The sequence below is a fragment of the Mastigoproctus giganteus genome, chromosome 6, assembly GCF_048544385.1.
Source record: "Mastigoproctus giganteus isolate SK-2022 chromosome 6, ASM4854438v1, whole genome shotgun sequence".
NCBI classification, from domain to species: Eukaryota; Metazoa; Arthropoda; class Arachnida; order Uropygi; family Thelyphonidae; genus Mastigoproctus; species Mastigoproctus giganteus.
The window spans coordinates 214244856-214266775 of record NC_143580.1 but is presented as its reverse complement, the minus strand read 5'-3'; the positions used below and the strand labels follow the sequence as shown (position 1 = coordinate 214266775).

The 21920-nt window shown below is 38.0% G+C and overlaps 1 protein-coding gene across 2 annotated transcripts in view; it reads right to left on the bottom strand.

The window, feature by feature from the left end:
- Positions 1-589: 589 nt before the first annotated feature.
- LOC150084936 (maleylacetoacetate isomerase-like) overlaps positions 590-21920 on the bottom strand; it is a 57457-nt gene continuing 36126 nt past the window's right edge. Inside the window, exon 7 of one of the 2 annotated variants that reach the window (XM_090376722.1) lies at positions 590-699. In XM_090376722.1, the coding sequence (XP_090232848.1) occupies positions 626-699 (74 nt within the window). In that variant the 3' untranslated portion in view covers positions 590-625. Of the gene's footprint in view, positions 700-13883; positions 14118-21920 lie in introns of those variants that run through there. The other variant, XM_090376721.1, reaches the window with a different exon arrangement.

Below are 21920 nucleotides of genomic sequence, written 5' to 3'. Positions count from 1 at the left end.
AAACCAAATAACAAACATAGAACCAATTATTAACAGACATACAAAAAACAGAATGACTTTTTGTCAGCACACAGAAAAACACGCACCACTAAAAAAAATCACAAAGAAATACACATCATGAAGCAGATAAAGGTAACAAAGGTAACGCAATAGTGGTAAGTAATACCATTAATTATAATAAAAGTTTTTAGAACTTTCAAAGGACAAAAGCACACATTAGAAAATTAATAGGGACCCGACAAACTTGATCAGCAGAAAGCTGAAGACAAAACTAAAGTCAATTTGTCAGTTTAATAATGTTTTTGTGAGTCTAACAGCAAGGTTATAATTACTGAAGAAGTGGAAGAAAAGAGAAAAAAAAAAAAAAAAAAAGCCAAAAAGGCATTTTAACTACTCCATTTTAAATATAAAAATCATATTTTGCATCTGCAAAACATGTGATTTTTAGACTCTGAGAAAAGTGTTCTAATTTCAAGTATTTTTATAATCTGTTCAAACGAACAGATTATTGACATCGAACAGATTATCAAATAACGAACAGATTATTTTGATAATCTGCTCATCAGGTACAAGTTGTGCATTCTGAAATGCCTCTTTAGTTAACACTGTTTTAGTTCATTGTTATTTAACTTGTGCAAGGAATAGAAGGCAACTGACTGTATCCTCTTGTTGGCCTCTGTTTTTTCCAACCACCGATTACTGAGAGAGAGAGAGAGAGAGAGAGAGAGATTTGAATTTTCAACTTGCAGTATTACTATGTAAGCAATGATAAACTTATTTCCTTTTATTTTATTAAATTAATTTTGTAATTATGCTTTGGTAGTTTTTGTTAGGCAAATCTGGTACTAAATTTAATAAGTATTACATATTGCATCATCCTCTTCATCCTCACTAACAGAAGATATATCATGAATGATGTTACTGTCCTGAACAAGGTAAATGTTGGAAGTCATCACAGAATGGTAAGATGCACACTTGATATAGATGTAAGAAAAGAAAGGAAAAAACTGACTCGAGTAAATAATACAAAGGTGTTTGAGATAGCAGAAGAGGAGAAAAAGCAGTATGTACTAGAACTTAAGAACAAGTTTGAGCTTCTGCAGACTGCTCAGGACCAAGATATCGACAAGGAATATTACAACTTTCTGAAAGTGATAAAGCCCAAAAAACCTATAGGGAAAAAGAAATCCAAAGAAGAAAAAATCAGTCAAGAAACACTTGTTATGATGAACCGAAGACGACAAATGAAGAGGAAGAAAAACACTGACAGGGAGAAAATTGAGTATACTGAGTTATGCAAAGCCATTAGAAAGAGACTCAGAGAGGATATAAGAAAATTTAACACAAGAAAAGTAGAACAAGCATTAAGAGAAAACAAAGGATTTAAATCAGTAGCCATGAGTAGTAATACAGAAAGACAAATGAAAGTGAAGAATAGTGATGGTGTGCTTATAAATAGCAGAGAAAGCATAATTCAAATAGCAGAAGACTATTATAAAGAGTTATACAAGGAGCGAGGGAATGATGCCAGCAGTGGAGAAGATGGATCGCAAATTAGTAACACATACAGCATGCCTGATGAGGTAGAACATGCGTTGAAGAATCAGAAAGCCTAGGGGGAAGATGAAGTTACTGTAGAGTTGTTAAAATTGGGAGGAAGACACATGACACAAAAACTGGCAAGACTCTTCACAAAATGCATTAGAAAAAGTGTGATGCCTAAGGAGTGGAATAATGCAATCATAGTTTTGCTGCATAAGAAAGGAGATAAATCAGAAATTGAAAATTATAGACCAATTAGCTTGTTATCCCACATCTACAAGTTGTTCACAAGGGTCATTACTAACAGGTTAGAAAGAATACTTGATGAGAATCAACCGAAAAAGCAAGCTGGCTTTAGGACAGGATTTTCAACTATGGATCACCTTCACGTAATGTCACAGCTAATGTAGAAAGCAAATGAATATAAAACACCATTATGCCCGGCATTTGTGGATTATGAAAAGGCATTTGACTCCATACAGCATAAAGCAATGTTTCGGGCACTGGAAAGACAAGGCATAGATACCCCATATATTATGATTTTGAAGAAAATATATGATAATGCTACCTCCTTTATTAGACTAGACAAAGACAGTAGTAAATTTAAAGTTGAGAAAGGAGTTCGACAAGGAGACACAATATTTCCGAAGTTGCTTACTGCTGCCCTTGAGGAAGCTTTCAGAAGATTAGATTGCTCGCAGAAAGGAGTCAATGTGAATGGAGAATACCTAAATCATTTACGATTTGCAGATGACATTGTGGTCATAAGCCATGATCCCAAAGAATTAGAGGAAAATCTGAATCCTTTATGCAGAGTTAGTAAGGATTTTGGACTAAAGATGAATATGGCTGAAACAAAAGTAATGATGAACAAGTATGCCACAGAAAGGGATATAATGATTGAAGGAGCAGTAATTGAAAAGGTCGATTCATATACTTATCTGGGACAAGTTATTAGCTGTAATAATGATAAATGGCTGGAAGTCAAGAGAAGAATAATTTTGGATGGATAGCAGTCAGGAAATATAGTCACATACTGAGGAGCAATATCCCAGTTTGTCTGAAACGTAAAATAACGAACCAATGTATACTCCCCACCATGACTTATGGAAGTGAAACTTGGGCACTCACCAAAAGAATGGAAGAGAAGCTGAGAACTACACAGCAAAGAATGGAACGAATTATATTGGAAATCAGACTGTTAGATAAGAAGAGAAACACATGGATTAGGCAGCAAACTCAAGTAAAAGGACATTCTTATCAAAACTAAAGAACAAAAATGGTTTTGGGCAGGACAAGGATCCTCTAAGACATGATGACAGATGGACTAAGAAAATAACAGAATGGTACCAAAGAGGAGCTAAGAGAAAACCTGGAAGACAACATAGATGGACAGATGAAATTCATGAGTTTGTGGGTAGTAAATGGATGGCCATTGCACAAAACAGAAGGAACTGGAAAGTTGCTGGAGAGGCCTTCATCCTGCAGTGGATTGAAAATGGCTGATGATGATATGTTGCATTTAGAACAAATGCTTTTATGTGGCAAACAGAGTTGTTTGCAACATTACAAAAAAAAAAAAAAAAAAAAGAAGAAGAAAGAAATAAGCTAAGCTTTTTATTATATCCTTTATTAGTTTCAAAGAAATTGTGCTTAAATAATAGTTTAACTGTCAGACTACAATATTTCTAAATGGTATTGCAGCTGAATGCTTAAACAACATCTTAGCTATGTTTACATCTGAATACATGTATCAGAACTTGTATAAGATGGGTGTAAATTAACAAATCACAATATACCAGTTCACACATATTGTACAAGATGTTTTTTTGGGGTGAAATTTTTCGATACATTTTGTATGTGGTGATTTGTCTGAAATTTGTGTATTAAGAATTTGCAGTTAAAGGAACCACTAGGTGGCAGTGATCACAGTGTACTGATGTGGGATTTACATAAAGATTTAATTACCATTAGGTGTAAAGGGTTTTTGCTTCTGTAAAGGTGAGTACAGAGGTCTCAGAAAGTTTTTAAATTCTGTACAGTGGGATCAACTGACGATGTTACCAACAGTAAATTCTAAGTGGGAAGCATTCAAGGAATTAATCGTGGATACTACTAAAAGTTTCATACCTATTAAGAAATATTGTTAAAGGTTTAGACCTAAATGGTTATCTAATGAGACTCGTAACAAAAGAAAAATACATGGGATGCATATAAATTATCAAGCGACTCAGAAGCCTATGGCAGATATAAGCTTGTCTATCAGGTCACAAAGGAGGTTAGGCAGGCGAAGGCAGATTATGAGAAATCCTTGGCAAAAGATGCTAAGAAAAACAGCAAGGATTTCTTTACTTATATAAACTCTAAAAGGAAGGGGATGAATCTGATTGGTCCACTTGACATTGATGGTTCGACTGTTGATGATCCTGCTCAGATAGCAAACAAACTGAATGAGTATTTTGCATCTACATTCACACATGAGGAATTATTAAGGTTTGAAAATGGCAGAAGGTTATCAAATTATAGCAGGATACGTAATGATTTTGTAATAACTGAGAGCAAAGTGGAGGAGAAATTGTTGAAGTTAAACATAAGAAAAGCACCTGGGATGGATGGGATCTATCCAGTTATATTAAAGGAGACAGCAAAGCAACTAAGCAAACCCTTAGCCATAATTATGAGAGCATCCTTGGACTCAGGGGAGGTTCCCACGGACTGGAGATGTGCAAATGTATCCCCAATTCACAAAGGGGGATCGAAGGGTGACACGAGTAATTACAGACCAGTTAGTTTAACTTCTGTTCCGGTAAAATAATGGAGTCGCTGGTTAAAGATGCACTGCAGCATCATCTAGACAAGACTGCAGCAATAATTCAGACACAGCATGAGTTTGTTAAGGGAAAGTCTTTTCTGACAAATTTGATAGGATTATTATGATGTGGTTACAAAGGAACTGGATGCAAAAAATAATTTTTATATCATATATTTGGATTTCAGGAAAGCTTTTGACACTGTTGTGCATGGAAGACTATTGTACAAATTGGAGCAGAATGGTATTAAGGGTAAGTTGCTACAATGGATAAAAGGATGGTTAAGTAGGAGAAGACAGAGGGTGGTAATCAATGGGTGCTGCTCTTCGTGGACTAATGTTATTAGTGGAGTCCCACAGGGTTCGGTGTTGGGTCCACTGTTGTTTTGTATATTTATTAATGATATTGATGAAGGTATATCAGGTTTAATGTCGAAGTTTGCAGATGATACAAAGGTTGGCAGGGTTGTTAATGACAGTAATGGCAGTGTGCTACTACAACAGGATCTAGATAATTTGGGCAGATGGGCTAAGAACTGGCAACTGATGTTTAACTTTGAAAAATGCAAAGTACTGCATATGGGTAAAAGTAACTCCAGAGAAATGTACCAATTGTGTGGTACTACACTTAAGGTGGTAGAAAATGAAAAAAACATGGGAGTAATTGTGCAGTCAGATATGAAGTTTTCTGAGCAATGCAGACAGGCTGCCATGGCAGGTCATGGGGTTTTGTCAATGATATATAGGAATTTTGCTAGCAGGGAAAAGGAGGTGATTGTCCCTCTGTATAAAGCAATGGTCAGGCCACGCCTTGAATACTGCGTACAGGTCTGGAGGCCTAATTTTAGGAAGGATGTAGATTTGCTTGAGCATGTCAAGAGAAGGGCAACAAGATTGGTGAGGGGAATGAAGGGATCCTCGTACCAAGAGAGGCTTAAGTTCTGCAAATTGCAGTGGCTGGAGACCAGGCACCTGCATGGTGATCTGATTGAGGTGTATAAGGCCTTGAATGGGTTAAGCATGCTGAATTCTGATGGGATCCTTCCACTTGTTCAGATTTTGAACCTAAGGGGGCATAAATTCAAATTAAGAAAGGACAGATGTAGAATAGATGTGCAGAAATTTGCCTTTAGGCAGCAGGGTGGTTAATTGCTGGAACAAACTTCCATCAGACGTTGTGGAAGTTGATAGGTTGAAAAAATTTAAGGAGGAACTGGACAGTCATTTGGAGGGAATGGTGTGTTTTTTTTTTTTTTTTTGCTGAAGCTGCATAAGCTCATACACTTGCTTTCTTGCATCACATGCCACTACTACTATTCTACTTTATACATTTACACAGGTTGAAGGGTTTATGCCGAATTAGTTTTGATTAGTTTTTACATGTGTATCCAGATGTAAAGGTAATTTTACTGGTACCATTTCTGTAATATAATGAAATATTTCACTTCATATTTTTTCTAATATCACTGTACTTGTGAAACAGGATGTTTTATTCATGCAAAACCATTTTTGATATGTGACCACTGAAGAACATTAGATGCACATATGATGTGCATCTAATGTTCTTAAGTGGTGCTTTCTACTTCTTTCAGCTTTCACTTCTATCCAGTTTGGACTATTTTTATACATATTGCTCCTAAGAAATCTTAAAAAATATTTACATGGATTCAAATCTGTTAAATGTGGTGCCCAGAATATTCACTTGAAATGAAAATGATGTAAGGAAACAAGCTTACACAGCATCAGCCAAAAAAAAGAAAAAAAAAAAAAAAACCCCTCTGAGAGCAAATTTTCTACATCCATCCTATAAGCACCCTTTTCTAATTTAAATTTATGTCCTGCTGTATTATGTCATCTGAAAAAGTCTAAAGATGTCATCAACATTTAGATTAGTTGGTTGGTTGGTTTTGATTTTTATGACACAAAAATATATTTAGATTACTTAACTCATTTAGAGCTTAAACACTTCTCAGGTATCTTTGCAGAACCAAAAGAGCTGAGTGCCACACCTCTGTCACCACTGGCTAGGCATTATGGTATTTGAATTTTGTACACTAAACTGCTGAGAGTATTATTATTACGACTTTTTTAGGACTATGAAAGCTAATTGCTTCCTGTGCACTTGGAATGTTTTCAGGCATTCTTACACACTTCTTTCAATAACCTTTTTTTTTCGTCCCAACTTTTAAACTAACCTGTTAATTGTTTATGTACTTGAACAGTCATGAACTTCTGTGACAGTATAGTAGTTTTACCAATTGTCATCAGTTTGGAGACCCCTGGTTTCAGATCTTGTTAAAGACTGGAGAGATTTTTAAAAGCCTCTTCAATCAGGGCTGGTTAGCCTATCTCAAGTAGATGGAGGGTTTTTCTTATGGGCTATTTGTCTTATTTAGCCCACATACACATATAAACTGGTTCATGAACTTGCACTTTAACAGGCCTGATAGATCAATAAAGGTCAATGCACCACTGTCAAATCTTAATTCAAAACTCATGCTACACCTCCCTAACAGGCCTGATAAAACATTTTCACAACCCTCAGTAATGTGTTACATTCTGTTCTTATACTTTTACATTCAGTTCATGTTTATGGAATTTTCTGCTAGGGACACCACAGATGAGTAATAAACTCCCAAGATTTACATGTTCTTTGACATCATCAAATTAACTACTGTAATGTGCGAAATACACCCAGGGAAGCCTGGGTGCATTTCATGATATGCAACTAAAACATATCAAAACCTGAGTGCATTTCACGATATAAAACTAAAACCAAATCTGCATCCAGGCATCCCTGGGTCAGATTTCGTTTTAGTTTCCATCAAATGGGTGCTATTTTGGTTAGTCATCAGGTAATAGCCAGATTATTATTATTATTTTGCATCTTTCTTCAATATTCAAGATGTGGCCTAACCATTGTTTTATATAAAGTAATAATCACCTCTTTGTCCCTACGGAAAAGGATCTTGTACATTATTATCAGAACTCTTTGAACTATCCTAGCAGCTTGTTTTTACACTGTTCAGAGAACACATCAGAATGTATAGTTAGTCCAGAGTCCACATCTACATCCAGGCTCCCCTGGGTGCAGATGTCGTTTTAGTTTCTATCAAATGGGTGCTACTTAGGTTAGTCATCAGGTAATAGTCAGATTTTATTATTATTTATAATAATAAGATTATTATAATATTATATTAATATTATACTAGGGGGCTCCGCCCCTGCTCTCTTTGCTTGCCAACCCCTGTGCACGCTTTTCTACGTAATATGTAGAGGTATGAGAGTAAATCAAATCTTTCCTACGTAAAAGACATGCCTGTCAAAATGCACTGATCGATATCTAATATATAAAAGAAAATATCTAATATATATAATATATAAATTATAAAAAGTAAATGTTGAGTGAATGAAAGTTATTAATTGCATGTTCTATCTTAGCCTCTTCACCGGACAGACTGATGGCTATGCAGATCCTCAGGTCTGCATAGCCATCAGTCTTTGACACCATGCTGTAGCCTTTCCTAGCTGGCATGGTTCGGGATGCTGACACTGGCCATTAGGGTAACCCCCCCCCCAGGCCAGTGTGGGACAGAGCTGCAAAAGCAGGCTCTGCCATAGGAATCTCTTTCCCTATTTTCTTTTATTCCTGCCACCTGGAGTGGTTGAGTCTCCTTCCCCCACCCCCTTTTCCCAGTCCCCCCTTTTAAATCAGGCAAGTGCCTCAACACTGCCCCCCTCTGTTCTCTACCCCTTTTATCCCACCCTCTCCCCACTATCTCCTTTCCAATAAAAAATTTTTTTTTTTGGCTCTCCTTGGATGCCTAGGCTACCCCAGGGTTCACCCCGCCAGAACTCTCCTAATGTGTCTTGGCCCACCTCCCTGTGGTGGTGATGGAAACTGGGGTTGTTAGTGGCTCTCCACAGCCTCCCAGGCTAAGTGACCAGAGGAACAACACAACCAGCCCACATTAATACTTCACAAAATACACATCCTGGCCTTATGCAGAGTATTGTATTCTACACAGAGTAAAAACATGGAGTTGGGGGGAGACTCCTGGTTGGTGGCCCAAAAATGTTCCGCAGTCGCGGAACATTTTTTGGCCACCAACCACGATCTTGATCCCAAACGTGACTTTGAAGTAGTAGACCACTCACGACACTTTCGCCACCGCCTATGGCTAGAGTCACTTAACATATTAAACAATCCAAAGGCAATAAACCACCACAAAGGCATACGTCTACACCCCATCCTAGAGACAACCGTTTTAATGCTAGATGATCAGTGGAGTTAAAAGCAGCGCACGTCCGTGCAACAACAATGGCACATGATTAACGTGCCTCACTCAGCTCATTGCACTTATCCGTTGTATTTTTGTATTTGAATTTCAGTTGATGAAGAGACACGCCAGTCTCGAAAGCTACTGCCTGTTAGTATATATTTGTATTTTTACATTAAACTGGATTTATAATTTATACGTGTATGTTATTTCAGGAATATTGTTGCATCCGAAAGGGCAGGACTAAAATATTTAACTAAAACACTTACAAACTATGTAAATATTTAAAATATTTACAAATGACTAAACTATTTACAAATATCAATATTCATTAATATACAAAAAATGTTACAATGGAACATCAAATTTTAGACAGCGAAGCACGTATATGAGGTTGGTGAACGTTATGGAGGCAGTTGTCAATAATTAATTGCATTTGTAGTGACTTAATTGCCTCACTCTCTTCTCCCATTGGCTCGAATAAATATCAATAGGAGGAAAATGTTTTTAATGTATAGAGAGATTATTATAATAATAAGAAATAAAATAAGATTCATTTCTTCTTATTATTAATTTTATTATTTTTTATATATTCAGTTTTGCATTTGCATTCAGATTCTTTTTGTAGTTTCTATCAAGGTGTTTTTAGGGAATATATTGGTCTATTGTAAAGACATTCTTTCATGTTTAAGTTTTACTTCAAGTGTTATCTCTTCAAGTGGTCATCTCTTTTAAAGTCTTATCAGGTCACATGTTCAGATTCCTGATTTCCAAGCACTAAATTATAGAACTCATTTCTCTCTCTCTTGATAAGAATACTCCCTCTGTGTGACCTGATCACTCTTCTCTGCACCCATTCCAAATGATTTCTATATTTCTTCAATATTCAAGGTGTGCCCTGTATATAGTATTCAAGATGTGGCCTAACCATTGTTTTATGTAATGGAACAATGGCGCCTCCGTAGCCAGGTGGGAAGGAGCAGCAGTGCGTAGCACACGCTTCTTGATTAGACCGGGGTTCGAGCCCATCACCACCAAATACGGAAGATACGGAAAGGTCAGGGAATGACCACCGCATATCCCGGAGCAATATGGCCTTAGTTGCTAATGCTCCTAAAACACCAAATAACAACAACAACAACAACAATGGAACGATCATCTCTTTTTCACTACAGAAAAAGGTCTTATTCTTGTCAGAACTCCTTAAACTACCATAGCAGCAGCTTTTGTATGTTGTTTGAGAATGTCATATCAGAAGTTAGTCCCGAGTCCATTTCATTGTTGACTCTTGAGTTAGTGCTACCCACGTAATATATTATTCAAAGCTTCAAGGATTACTGCTACTAGAAGGAAGGCTGGTGCTACCCAAGTGTATGTTATTCAAGGATCATTGTTACCTATTCTTTTAAAATAGGATTTCTGCTACCGAGGTACATGGTTGAAGGATAGATGTGTGGAAAGCTACCCTTCAACTGTCTTCAGCCCTGTGGATACTTGATTCTTGAAACAAACTTCTATGTGGTGAAGTAAAAATGGTAATTTGAATAAATTCAAGGAATAACTAGATAAACTGTTACAAGAGATAGACAGATGATATGGAAATTGTTTTTTTTTTTTTGGCTAATGCTGTATAAACTTGCCATTTTGCATCATTTGCCACTACTAATACTAAGATCTTCCACCTGGGTAGAAGAAATCCGACATTAAGAGAAGCCTAGCTTAGAGAATAGAACAATCAGTTTGTGACATAAGCATTGGGAGATCAAAATTGAGAGTAGGAGTGTGCTATAGGCCTAATGACTCTGATGAGTATAATAAGAAACTGTACAGGGAAATAGAGTGGGCCAGTAAATCAGAGAGTCTTATAATGGGGGATTTTAATTTCCCAGATATTGACTGGAATTTGGGGGCTGGTCACTCACACACTAGCAGGGCTTTTGTGGATTTATTGGATGATTGTTTTCTACATCAGCATGTTCGGGAGGCAACTAGAGGAAGTAATACTCTTGATTTGATTATCAGCAGTGATTCTTCATGCATTAAGAATCTGCAGATAAATGAACCACTAGGTGGCAGTGATCACAGTGTGCTGAAGTGGGATTTACTCAAAGAGGTAACTACCATTAGGGGTAAATGGAAGGGTTATTGCTTCCGTGAAGGCGACTACGATGGACTGAGACAGTATTTAAATTCTATACAGTGGGACCACCTGATGATGTTACCAACAGCAAATTCAAAATGGGAAGCATTCAAAGAATTAATCTTGGAAGCTACTAGGCTTTACATACCAACTAAGAAATATTGTTCAAGGTTTAGGCCAAAATGGGTGTCAGATGAACTAATGAGGCATATGGCAGAGAAGAAAAATGCATGGGATACTTACAAATTAACACATGACACAGAAGCCTATGATAGATACAAGTTGATATGCAACCAAGTTACAAAGGAGGTTAGGCAGGCGAAGGCAGATTACGAGAAATCCTTGGCAAGGGATGCAAAGAAAAACAGCAAAGAGTTCTTTACTTATGTAAACTCTAGAAGGAAGGGGATGAATCAGATTGGTCCACTTGATATTGATGGGTCAACTGTTGATGACCCTGCTCAGGTAGCTAACAAACTAAATGAATATTTTGCATCGACATTCACACATGAGGAGTTATTCAGCGAGGGGAATACCAGAGGTGTATTCAACTCTAGCAGTAAGCTACAGAATCTTGAAATAACTGGGAGTAAAGTGGAGGAGAAACTGTTGAAGATAAACACAAGAAAGGTACCCGGGGTGGATGGGATCTATCCAGTTATATTAAAGGAGGCAGCAAAGGAAGTAAGCAAACCCTTAGCCATAATTATGAGAGTTTCCTTGGACTCAGGGGAGGTACCCATAGACTGGAAATGTGCAAATGTGACCCCAATTCACAAAGGAGGATCAAAAGGCTGACACAAGTGATTATAGACCTGTGAGCTTAACTTCTATTCCAGGAAAATTAATGGAGGCATTGGTTAAAGAAGCACTGCAGGATCATTTAGACAAGACTTCAGTTATAGCTCGGACACAGCATGGTTTTGTTAAGGGGAAGTCTTGCCTGACCAATTTGATTGGATATTATGATGCAGTCACAAAAGAACTGGATGCAGGGAGGGAATAGCTTTGATATTATATAAGAGGCCTCCGTAGCCGAGTGGGCAGGAGCGGGAGTGCAGTAGCACACGCTCTTTGAGTAGACCGGGGTTCAAGCCCCTGACTGCTGAATATGGTCGATCTGCCAACCCGCACTGGACCAGCGTGGCAGATTATGGTCCATTTCCCTCAGCATGAATTGTTGAGGAGGCTTCCACCCTGCAGTGGGTTGATAATGGCTGCACTTTACTTTTACTTGGATCTTAGAAAGGCTTTTGATACGGTTGCACATGGAAGACTGCTACACAAATTGGAGCAGTGTGACATTGGAGGCAAATTGCTGCTATGGATAAAGGGGTGGTTGAGGGGGAGAAGACAGAGAGTGGTAATCAATGGACACTGCTCATCGTGGACTAATGTTATTAGTGGAGTCCCTCAGGGCTCAGTGTTGGGTCCATTATTGTTTTCTGTATTTATAAATGATATTGATGATGGTATATCAAGCTTAATGTCCAAGTTTGCAGACGATACAAAGGTTGGCAGGGTTGTCAAGGACACTACTGACACTATGCTGCTGCAACAGGATTTGGAAAGGTTGAGCAGATGGGCTGAGAGGTGGCAAATGAAGTTTAACATTGACAAATGTAAAGTACTACACATGGGAAACAGCAACCCCAGAGCAACGTATCAACTCTGTGGTACTACACTGACAGTGGTAGAGAATGAAAGGGACTTGGGGGTGGTTGTTCAGGCAGATATGAAGTTCTCTGAGCAGTGCAGACGGGCTGCAAGAGTAGCTCATGGAGTATTGTCAATGATATACAGGAATTTTTCCAGCAGGGATAAGGAGGTGATTATTCCATTGTATAAGGCAATGGTCAGGCCACACCTACAGTACTGTATACAGGTCTGGAGGCCTCATTTCAAGAAGGATGTAGAGCTGCTGGAACGAGTACAGAGAAGGGCAACAAGATTAGTGAATGGAACAAAGGGTTGCTCTTATGAAGAAAGGCTTAAGTTTTGCAAATTAGTGTCTGGAGACTAGGCACCAGCGAGGTGATCTGATAATGCCTCTACTAATGCTAATGCTAACAGTATATCACTCATATGGTTTGCAGTTCCAATATATATTAGCTAATGCTAATATTGTGAAAATTATAGATAACTATATATTTAATAAAAAGCAATTTTTTTTTTTTTTTTTTTTTTTTTTTTAAATGGTTGGCTAAAGGTTTTTTGGCACCATGACCACAATGATTATAGTGTGAAAGTTGTTATGGTACTAGTAGCTGGTTATGTCTATTTTGTCTGTGCAGGTGTATGAGTGTGTGTGCATGAGCCAGTTTGCAAGCTAGGCAGCCTGAAAAGTCTTAAATAACTCTGCTTATTGTGCCTCATATTGGCTAACCACAGCCCTTATTTGAAGGCACTTTTAAGATTCCTTCAGTATCAAAACAAGTGACAAACCATTATACTGTCACAGAGGGCTTTTCGGATCGAAAATTGATTGTCATTAAATTTCTTTAAGCTTAGTCTGAATATTTATTTTTTATTTTATTGCATTCTCCCTGACATTTTGCCTCTATGGTGTCCTGCCACCGATTTGAAAATTTTGAAAGTCTGAGGTTTGATTCTTGTGGAAAATTATAGGCCTTCTCCACAAAGGCGTGGTGTGGTGGTTAGCCCATTTGAGATGGCAGTATAGAATATTTTCTTCCAGAAAGTTTTTGATTTTAATTCCTACCATTCTGAGAATCAGTCTAGAATATATCCAGCGTATAGCTCTGTTATACCGATGGCTCATGGTCTTAATTTCCTTTGCTACTTACCTTAAACAACCCAACCCATCTGAACTTAGATTGTTTAACTTAAACTTATTTGTATTAAACATGCAAAGTAAAATGGTAAAAAAAAAAAAAAAAAAAAAAAATCTTGAGAACTATTTGTAAAATAATTTTGCCATTTATTTAATTAAAGACATAGTACAATAAATTCTCCATATATAGCTGAAAAATATTCATTATAAAATATATGAACAGTAACAATTATTTTGTTTCAAATGGAAGAAATAATTTTTAAAAAATCTGTTCAGTTATCTATTTTAGGTATGGTGTTTTTTTTTTTTTTTGGAATATTTATATGAAATACTAAGATGCATTATCTGGTTGTGATGATGGAGAAGAATCTTGAAATTCTTTCTGTTTTAGTAGTTCCTCATTAATACGAAAAATATTTGGATAATAGGTCAGGTCCATATTGAATCTTTTAGTAGCATTATATACTTGGGGTACCAAACAGAGATCTGCCATTGTGATATTATTCCCAAAACAGTATTTTCCAGCAGTTTTGGCTAGAATCTTCTCTAAAGCTGTAATAAGATTTAAAGAATTTTTTTTTTGTTAGGAAAAAATATATATATGAGATGGTTTCTTTGTATTTCATGAGTCATATCCATTAAAAAATTATTAATAGCAGTAAAGGTATTTTTCATATTTTAAAAATCATTTATCGGTAATATATATACAGAAATATTTTATCAGCTCACCCACATTCCTACCTAACAGATAAAATTTATAAGCAGTCATATTATAAATTAATTCTATTGGAAAATGACATGATGTAGATTAGTGATATAAAATAAAGATACAAAACTCTGAGTTCAGCAGTGAAAATATGATGGAATAGAATTCCATAGTTTTGCTGACCTCGCACAGAATTTTATTCTATGTGACCTCAGCAAAACTAATATGATGGAAAAAAACATCTATTATTTGTTGAAAGAAGGATGATGTGTTGTTGTTGCTTAGGTTTTATTGGCACATTAGCAACTAAGGCTATAATGCGCCAATTTGTTGAAAGAAGGATGATACATAGTTATTTTGTGATTAATGAATTACGAAGAAGGAACATGATTTTATATATATATATATATATATATATATATATATATATATATATATATATAACTATAAAGATTATATGAAAAGAGGGAAAGAGTAGGAAAAAAGAAAAAAATTATTTATGGACAAGGGCCATTGATAGACAAAAAGCACCCAATGACCATAATAGTATAATATGTAAATAAGTAATAGCTGCAGAGAAAATAAAAGGAAGATAGAATAGAAAACAAAGGTAAAAAAAAAAAAAGCTGCAGAGAAAATAAAAGGAAGATAGAATAGAAAACAAAGGTAAAAAAAAAAAAAGCTGCAGAGAAAATAAAAGGAAGATAGAATAGAAAACAAAGTTTAGCCACAGATTAGTAGTAGTAATGGAGGCATGTGATGCAAGAAAGCGAGAGTATGAGCTTATGTAGCATCAACCAAAAAAAAAAAAAACAAAAAACCCCAATTTCACACATCCATTCTCTCTAATAGTTTGTCCAGTTTCTCCTTGAATTTATTTAAGCTATCAACTTCCACAACAACAGATGGAAGTTTGTTCCAGCAATTAACCACCCGCTGGCTAAAGGCAAATTTCCACATATCTATTCTACATCTGTCTTTCCTCAATTTAAATTTATGCCCCCTCAGGTTTATAATCTGAACAAATGGAAAAATCTCATCAGAATTCAGCTTGCTCAACCCATTCAAGGCCTTATACACCTTAAGCAGGTCACCTCGCAGGTGCCTAATCTCCAGCTACTGCAATTTGCAGAACTAAAGCCTTTCTTGGTAAGAGGACCCATTAGTTTCCCTCACCAATCTTGTTATCCTTCTTTGTACATGCTCAAGTAACTCTATATCCTTCCTCAAATGAGGCCTCCAGACCTGTACACAGTACTGAAGATGTGGCCAATGCCTTATACAAATGGATAATCACCTCCTTTTCCCTACTAACAAAATTCCTGTACATCATTGGCAATACCCCATGACCTGCTCTAGCAGCCTGTCTGCATTGCTCAGAAAACTTCACATCTGACTGCAACAATCACTCCCAAATCTTTTTCATTTTCTACCACCCTAAGTGTAGTACCATACTGTTGGTACGTTTCTCTGGGGTTACTTCTGCCTATATGCAATACTTTCCATTTGTCAATGTTAAACTTCAGTTGCCACTTCTCAGCGCATCTGCTCAAATTTTCTAGATACTGTTGCAGTAGCACACTGCCATTAATAACCCTGCCAACCTTTGTATCATCTGCAAACTTTGGCATTAAGCCTGATATACCTTTATCAATACCATTGATAAATATACAAAACAATAGTGGGCTCAACACCGAACCCTGGGGACTCTACTAATAACATTAGTCCACGAAGAGCAGTGTCCATTGATTACCACTCTGTCTTCTCTCACTCAACTATCCTTTTATCCAATGTAGCAACTTACCCTTAATACCATACTGCTCCAATTTGTACAGTAGTCTTCCATGCACAACAGTGTCAAAAGCATTCCTGAAAACCAAGTATATGATATCAAAATTATTTTTTCATCCAGTTCCTTTGTAACCACATAGTATCCAATCAACTTTGTCAGACAAGACTTTCCCTTAACAAACCCATGCTGTGTCTGAATTATTATTGCAGCCTTGTCTAGATGATCCTGCAATGCATCTTTAACCAGTGACTCCATTATTTTCCCCGGAACAGAAGTTAAACTAACTGGTCTGTAATTACTGATGTTGCCCTTTGATCCCCCCTTTGTGAATTGGGGATACATTTGCACATCTCTCGTCCGTAGGGACTTTCCCCTGAGTCCAAGGATGCTCTCATAATTATGGCTAAGGGTTTGCTTACTTACTTTTCCGTCTCCTTTAATATAACTGGATAGATCCCATCCACCCCAGGTGCCTTTCTTATGTTTAACTTCAACAATTTCTCCTTCAATTTGCTCTCAGTTATTACAAAATCATTACGCAGCCTGTTACAGTTTGATAAACTTCTGGAATTTTTTTCCTTTAATAACTCCTCATATGTGAATGTAGATGCAGATTATTTATCTACAGGGTGTCTCAAAAATATTGGTACAAACCTTTAGGGGAGATAGGTAACATCTAAAGGAATGTGAATCACATAGGAACCCGTAACCGTAAGTCGGTACACGGCGCTGTTCATCAGTTCGTGAGAGGGAAAATTTCTGGTTTACTCATTCAAGCAGTAGTCGCTGCATGAATAGTATGCATCGATATATGAACTGTGAGTTGGCATCCATGCACCTAGTGTATGGATTAGCAGAGGGCAATGGACGAGCCACTCAACGAATTTGTGGAGAATGCTTCTCAGACAGACATGTACCGGACCACCGTTTGTTTGCGCGTGTGCATCAAAATTTATGCGATTATGGGTCATTTAGAGGTAACAGGAGTAGTGCAGTGCGGGCAGACCATGTTTGATGCAAACTCCCGCCATGAAAGAAAGTGTGTTGAATGCCGCCCAGAATAATCCTACTACCAGTACATGTGCCGATGCCTCAGGAGTGTTTCGTTGCAGTGTGCAGCATATCTGGCACGACAATTCCTTACACCCCCTTTCATCTACAAAGGGTTCAGTTATTGCTCCCCCAAGATCATCCTGCACGTGTGGCTTTTGTGCAGTGGTTTCTCCAAGAAAGTGTTCAAGACTTGAATTTTCCAGCCTATGTTTTGTTCATGGATGAGGCTTATTTCACTCGGGCTGACCGGGCTAGCGGGGTGGGTAAAGTGCCTGCCTAGCAACCCAAAGGTCGCGGGTTCGAATCCCGCCTCGGGCTTGGATCAAAATACTGCAAAAACCTTGGGAGGTGCATTATGGCCACAGAAGCCGATGCGACAACAACTACCAAACAATTTCACTCGGAAAAGCTTATTCAATCAGCACAATGCTCATGTGTGGGCTCACGACAACCCACACGGTGTGCGTCCCCATGCGGCACAACATCGCTTTGCAATAAATGTGTGGGCTGGTATGGTCGGTGACTGCTTAATCGGCTCATACCAGTTACCATCCCACATGAACTCCACTAAATATCGGCTCTTTCTTGAACAAGTTCCACCAGGGTTACTTGACGGTGTTCGAGCAAATGTGAGATGCAACATTTGGTTTCAACATGACGGGGTGCCTGCCCATTATGGATGTGTATTTGTGACCATTTGAACAGGCATTTTGGGCGTCGATGGATTGGCCATGGTAGACCCGTTGCCTATCCCCCACGCTCACCTGATTTATCGAGCCTTGATTTCTTTCTGTGGGGGGCCCTCAAATCTATCGTGTATGAATCTCCTATGGAGACGGAAATGGATCTCGTGGTGAGACTCGTCTGCGCTGCTGCTGCTGCTACTGTCAAAGAAACTGCAGGTGTGTTTGACTGTGTCCGACAATCGATGCTGCGTTGGTGTCACGCATGCATCACGTCTCATGGTGGAACCTTCGAGCATCTGTTGTAACATCATGAAATGCATCCATCTCGTACTCCATTGTTAATATTATGTCAAATAAATAAAGTAAAAAAAGTAAAGTGCAGCCATTATCAACCCACTGCAGGATGGAAGTCTCCTCAACAATTCATGCTGAGGGAAATGGACCCATAATCTGCCATGCTGGTCCAATGTGGGTTGGCAGATTGACTGTATTCAGCAGTCAGGGGCTTGAACCCCGGTCTACTCAAAGAGTGTGTGCTACTGCACTCCCGCTCCCGACCACTCAGCTACGGAGGCCATTTATGTTTGCCACTAATTACTGTCTTGTGTCATTTCTGCTTCCTGTGCCTCTGCTACTACTTTCCCGTGATGTTTCCGATTATGGGTTCCTATGCGATTCACGTTCCTTTAGATGTTACCTACCTCCCCTAAACGTTTGTACCAATATTTTTGAGACACCCTGTATAAGGTGGCCAGCCACACTGGATATCTAATTGTTTGTCACAATTTGTGTGGTGTGTGTTTCCTGGAAAGTGAACTAGGAGAGGACTCAAATGCTTCACCAGTTCAATTTCTGGATAAGCTGAAAGAAAACATGCTGATTCCTCCAACTTTAAGCATTGTTTTGACATTGTGTCATTCAATGCAGATAACCTTAGTAACTATGTTCAAAATCCAATTTTATTACACTGGTACTATGTGTAGTTGTTTCTTGACAAATAATAGGTACTTTTACAGAGGTTTATAGGAAGCTTTGAGGAATATCTCCCCCACCTTTTCCTCTTGCAAAAAAAGCACACTAATAATAATGATACCAATTTAATTTCACTCAAGATTCAACTTGTTAACACAATGCAGAAATTAAAACTAATAAAAAAACGAAGGTTATTGTATATAAAAGAATCATTGAGAATGATATAGAGGGTGAAAGCATTCGTAAAGAAAAAATACAAATTTAAAATACCAGCAAATGAATATTAAACAATAAATACTGACTGGGTAATTCTCAACATGTATTCCGTAATCCCTTTACTTTCTTTGATTTTAAATCAACATGCTAATTGCTATAGATGCCAGCAATAGATTATTTTCTGTGTTATATAGGAGTAATAATTATCCAAAGGCAACAATATTGTGCAATCAGATATGAAATTCCCTGAGCTATGCAGACATGCTGCCAGAACAGCTCATGGGGTTTTGTCACTGACATGCAGAAACTTTGCAGGATAAGGAGGTGATTGTCCCTTTGTACAAGGCCATGGTTAGACCACAACTTGAGTATTGTATATAGGTCTGGAGGCCTCACTTTAGGAAATGTAGATCTGCTGGAACAGTTGCAGAGAAGGGCAACCAGATTGGTGAAGGGAAGGAAAGGGTGCTCTTACCTAGAAAGCCTTCAGTTCTGCAAATTGCAGCTTCTGGAGACTAGGCACCTGTGGAGTGATCTGACTGTGAATGGAATTATTCCTCTTTCTGAGACTACACACATGAGAGAGGGAGCATAAATTTAAGTTGAGGAAGGATGGTTGCAGGATAGATGTGCAGAAGTTTGCCTTCAGACAGCACGTGGTTGACTGTTGGAACAGGCTTACATCTATGCTGTGGAGGTGGATGGTTTGAATAAATTCAAGGAAGAACTAGACAAATTCTTGGAGGGTGGAGAAGTGTGTAGTTTTTTTTTTTTTTTTTTTTTGGCTGTTGCTATCTTGCATTATTTAGCTTTGATATGACAATTTAATATTTCACATTGCAGAAAATGTGATAAAAAAAAAAGGTAAACTGCAGCCATTATCAACCCACTGCAGGATGGAAGCCTCCTCAACAATTCATGCTGAGAGAAATGGACCATAATCTGCCACCCTGGTCCAGTGCAGGTTGGCAGATCGACCATATTTAGCAGTCAGGGACTTGAACCCCGGTCTACTCAAAGAGCGTGTGCTACAGCACTCCCACTTGGCTACGGTGATATCACTCATTAAGTGTATAAAACGTATTCCATCAAGTTTCGAGAAGTAAACAACAAAGAATATAAAAGTTTGTATTTCTGTTTTCTGGAATCTTTTATCATAAATTATGGCATGTATGTTTACATACAGCGTAACCTAGATATACTGTGCCTTGTTATACCGTGATTTAGGATATAACACAAGTGTACTTTAAGTGGGATATACAGGGTATTTCAAAAATGATGGTCCATAATTTAAAGGTGAAAAGTACAAACTAAAATAAGCAAAAAAGTCCCAGTGAACATCAGGCCGCAAATGAACCATTTTTGAGATAATGCACATTTTCTGTTAAGATCCGCCACTGACTATGGGAGCACTAGTTTAGCAAAAAGCAGTGAATCCTTTGCTAAAGGTGGTTTTATTAAACATAAGATAATACATTTTTAATTTTTGGTTTCAACACCACAAGATTTTACAGATGTTACAGGTTATAAGATGTTACAAAAGGTGTTAAAAATGGTGTCCTTGCATCCGTACACAGCTTTGTACTCCTCTCTGTATTGAGTTGTGAATCCTCTCAGGCATTTCTGGGTTATTCCCAATTTGAAAGGCTGCTGAAAGGCTCCTTCAACCCGATGCTGCAATTCCTCAACTGTGTTAATGTCAGAAGTGTACACCAAGCTTTTTACATGACCCCAGATACAAAAATCCATAGGATTTAAGTCTGGTGATCTGGGAGGCCACATTAAGTGCCTACCTCTACCTATCCACAGTTGACCATACTTTCTAGTTAGATACCGAGTCACAACACGAGTCACACAAAATGTGCTGGTGCAACATCATGCATAAACCACATGTTCTGGCATTGCTAAAGTGGAACATTATCATCATCAAGGAGGTCTAGAAGAACATTCTGCAGGAACTGAAGGTACTCCTGTTAGCCTGTTTGGCAGAAAGTGTGGTCCAATTAGACTGTCTCCTAGTAGTCCTGACCAGACATTCAATGAGAAACGTTGCTGATGTCGTGACTCGTGAATTGCATTAGGATTTTCGTTGGACCAAATGTGACAGTTATGAAAGTTAAAAATACCATCATGAGCAAACCCAGCTTCGCCAGTGAACAAAATGTTGTTTAAAAATTGGGGGTTCAGGACACTGTTGTTGCATCCACTGGCAGAAGTTCACTCTAAGAGGGTAGTCTGTATTGCTGAGCCCTTATACATGCTGGATATGGTAGGGATACAGTAATTGGCGATGTAAAATTCGCCACGCACTGCTATGACTCAGTACACACTCTTGCAGAGCAACCCCTCCTTGTAGGTAGAAATTCCTGGATTTTGTTCTATTCTTTCTAACACTCTTTCGTCAACATCGGGTAGTATGCTTCTGGGCCCGCCTGCTCGTACTCCATGTGTAAAATGCCTGTTTCTAAGGCATTGATGTACCCTGATGAATGGGTGCCTGTCGGGCTGCCTTCGGCGGGGAAATGCATGTCCAGATACTCTTCGTCGCTGTAACCTCTTTCCATGTTGACTATCCTTTGATAAGTACTAGTATGCCTGCTACGTCTCAGAGCACTGAGAGAGGGGAAACGGAGAGAATGAGCATAACCTAACCTAAATAAACAAGTCAGTGGTGGTGGATCTCAACTCTGTACAATTCACCTTGTCAGTGGTGGATTCCAACTAGAAATGTGCAATATCTCGAAAACGATTCATTTAAGGACCCATGTTGACTAGGTTTTCTTTGCATATTGTAGTCTGTACAGTTCACCTTTAAATTATTGACCATCACTTTTGAAACACCGCGCGCGCTTGTGTGTGTATAAAAATTGCAATTTATGGCAGAATTCTCAATAAATAGTGGCAAGAGCAAACTGTATACTTTTCAGAAA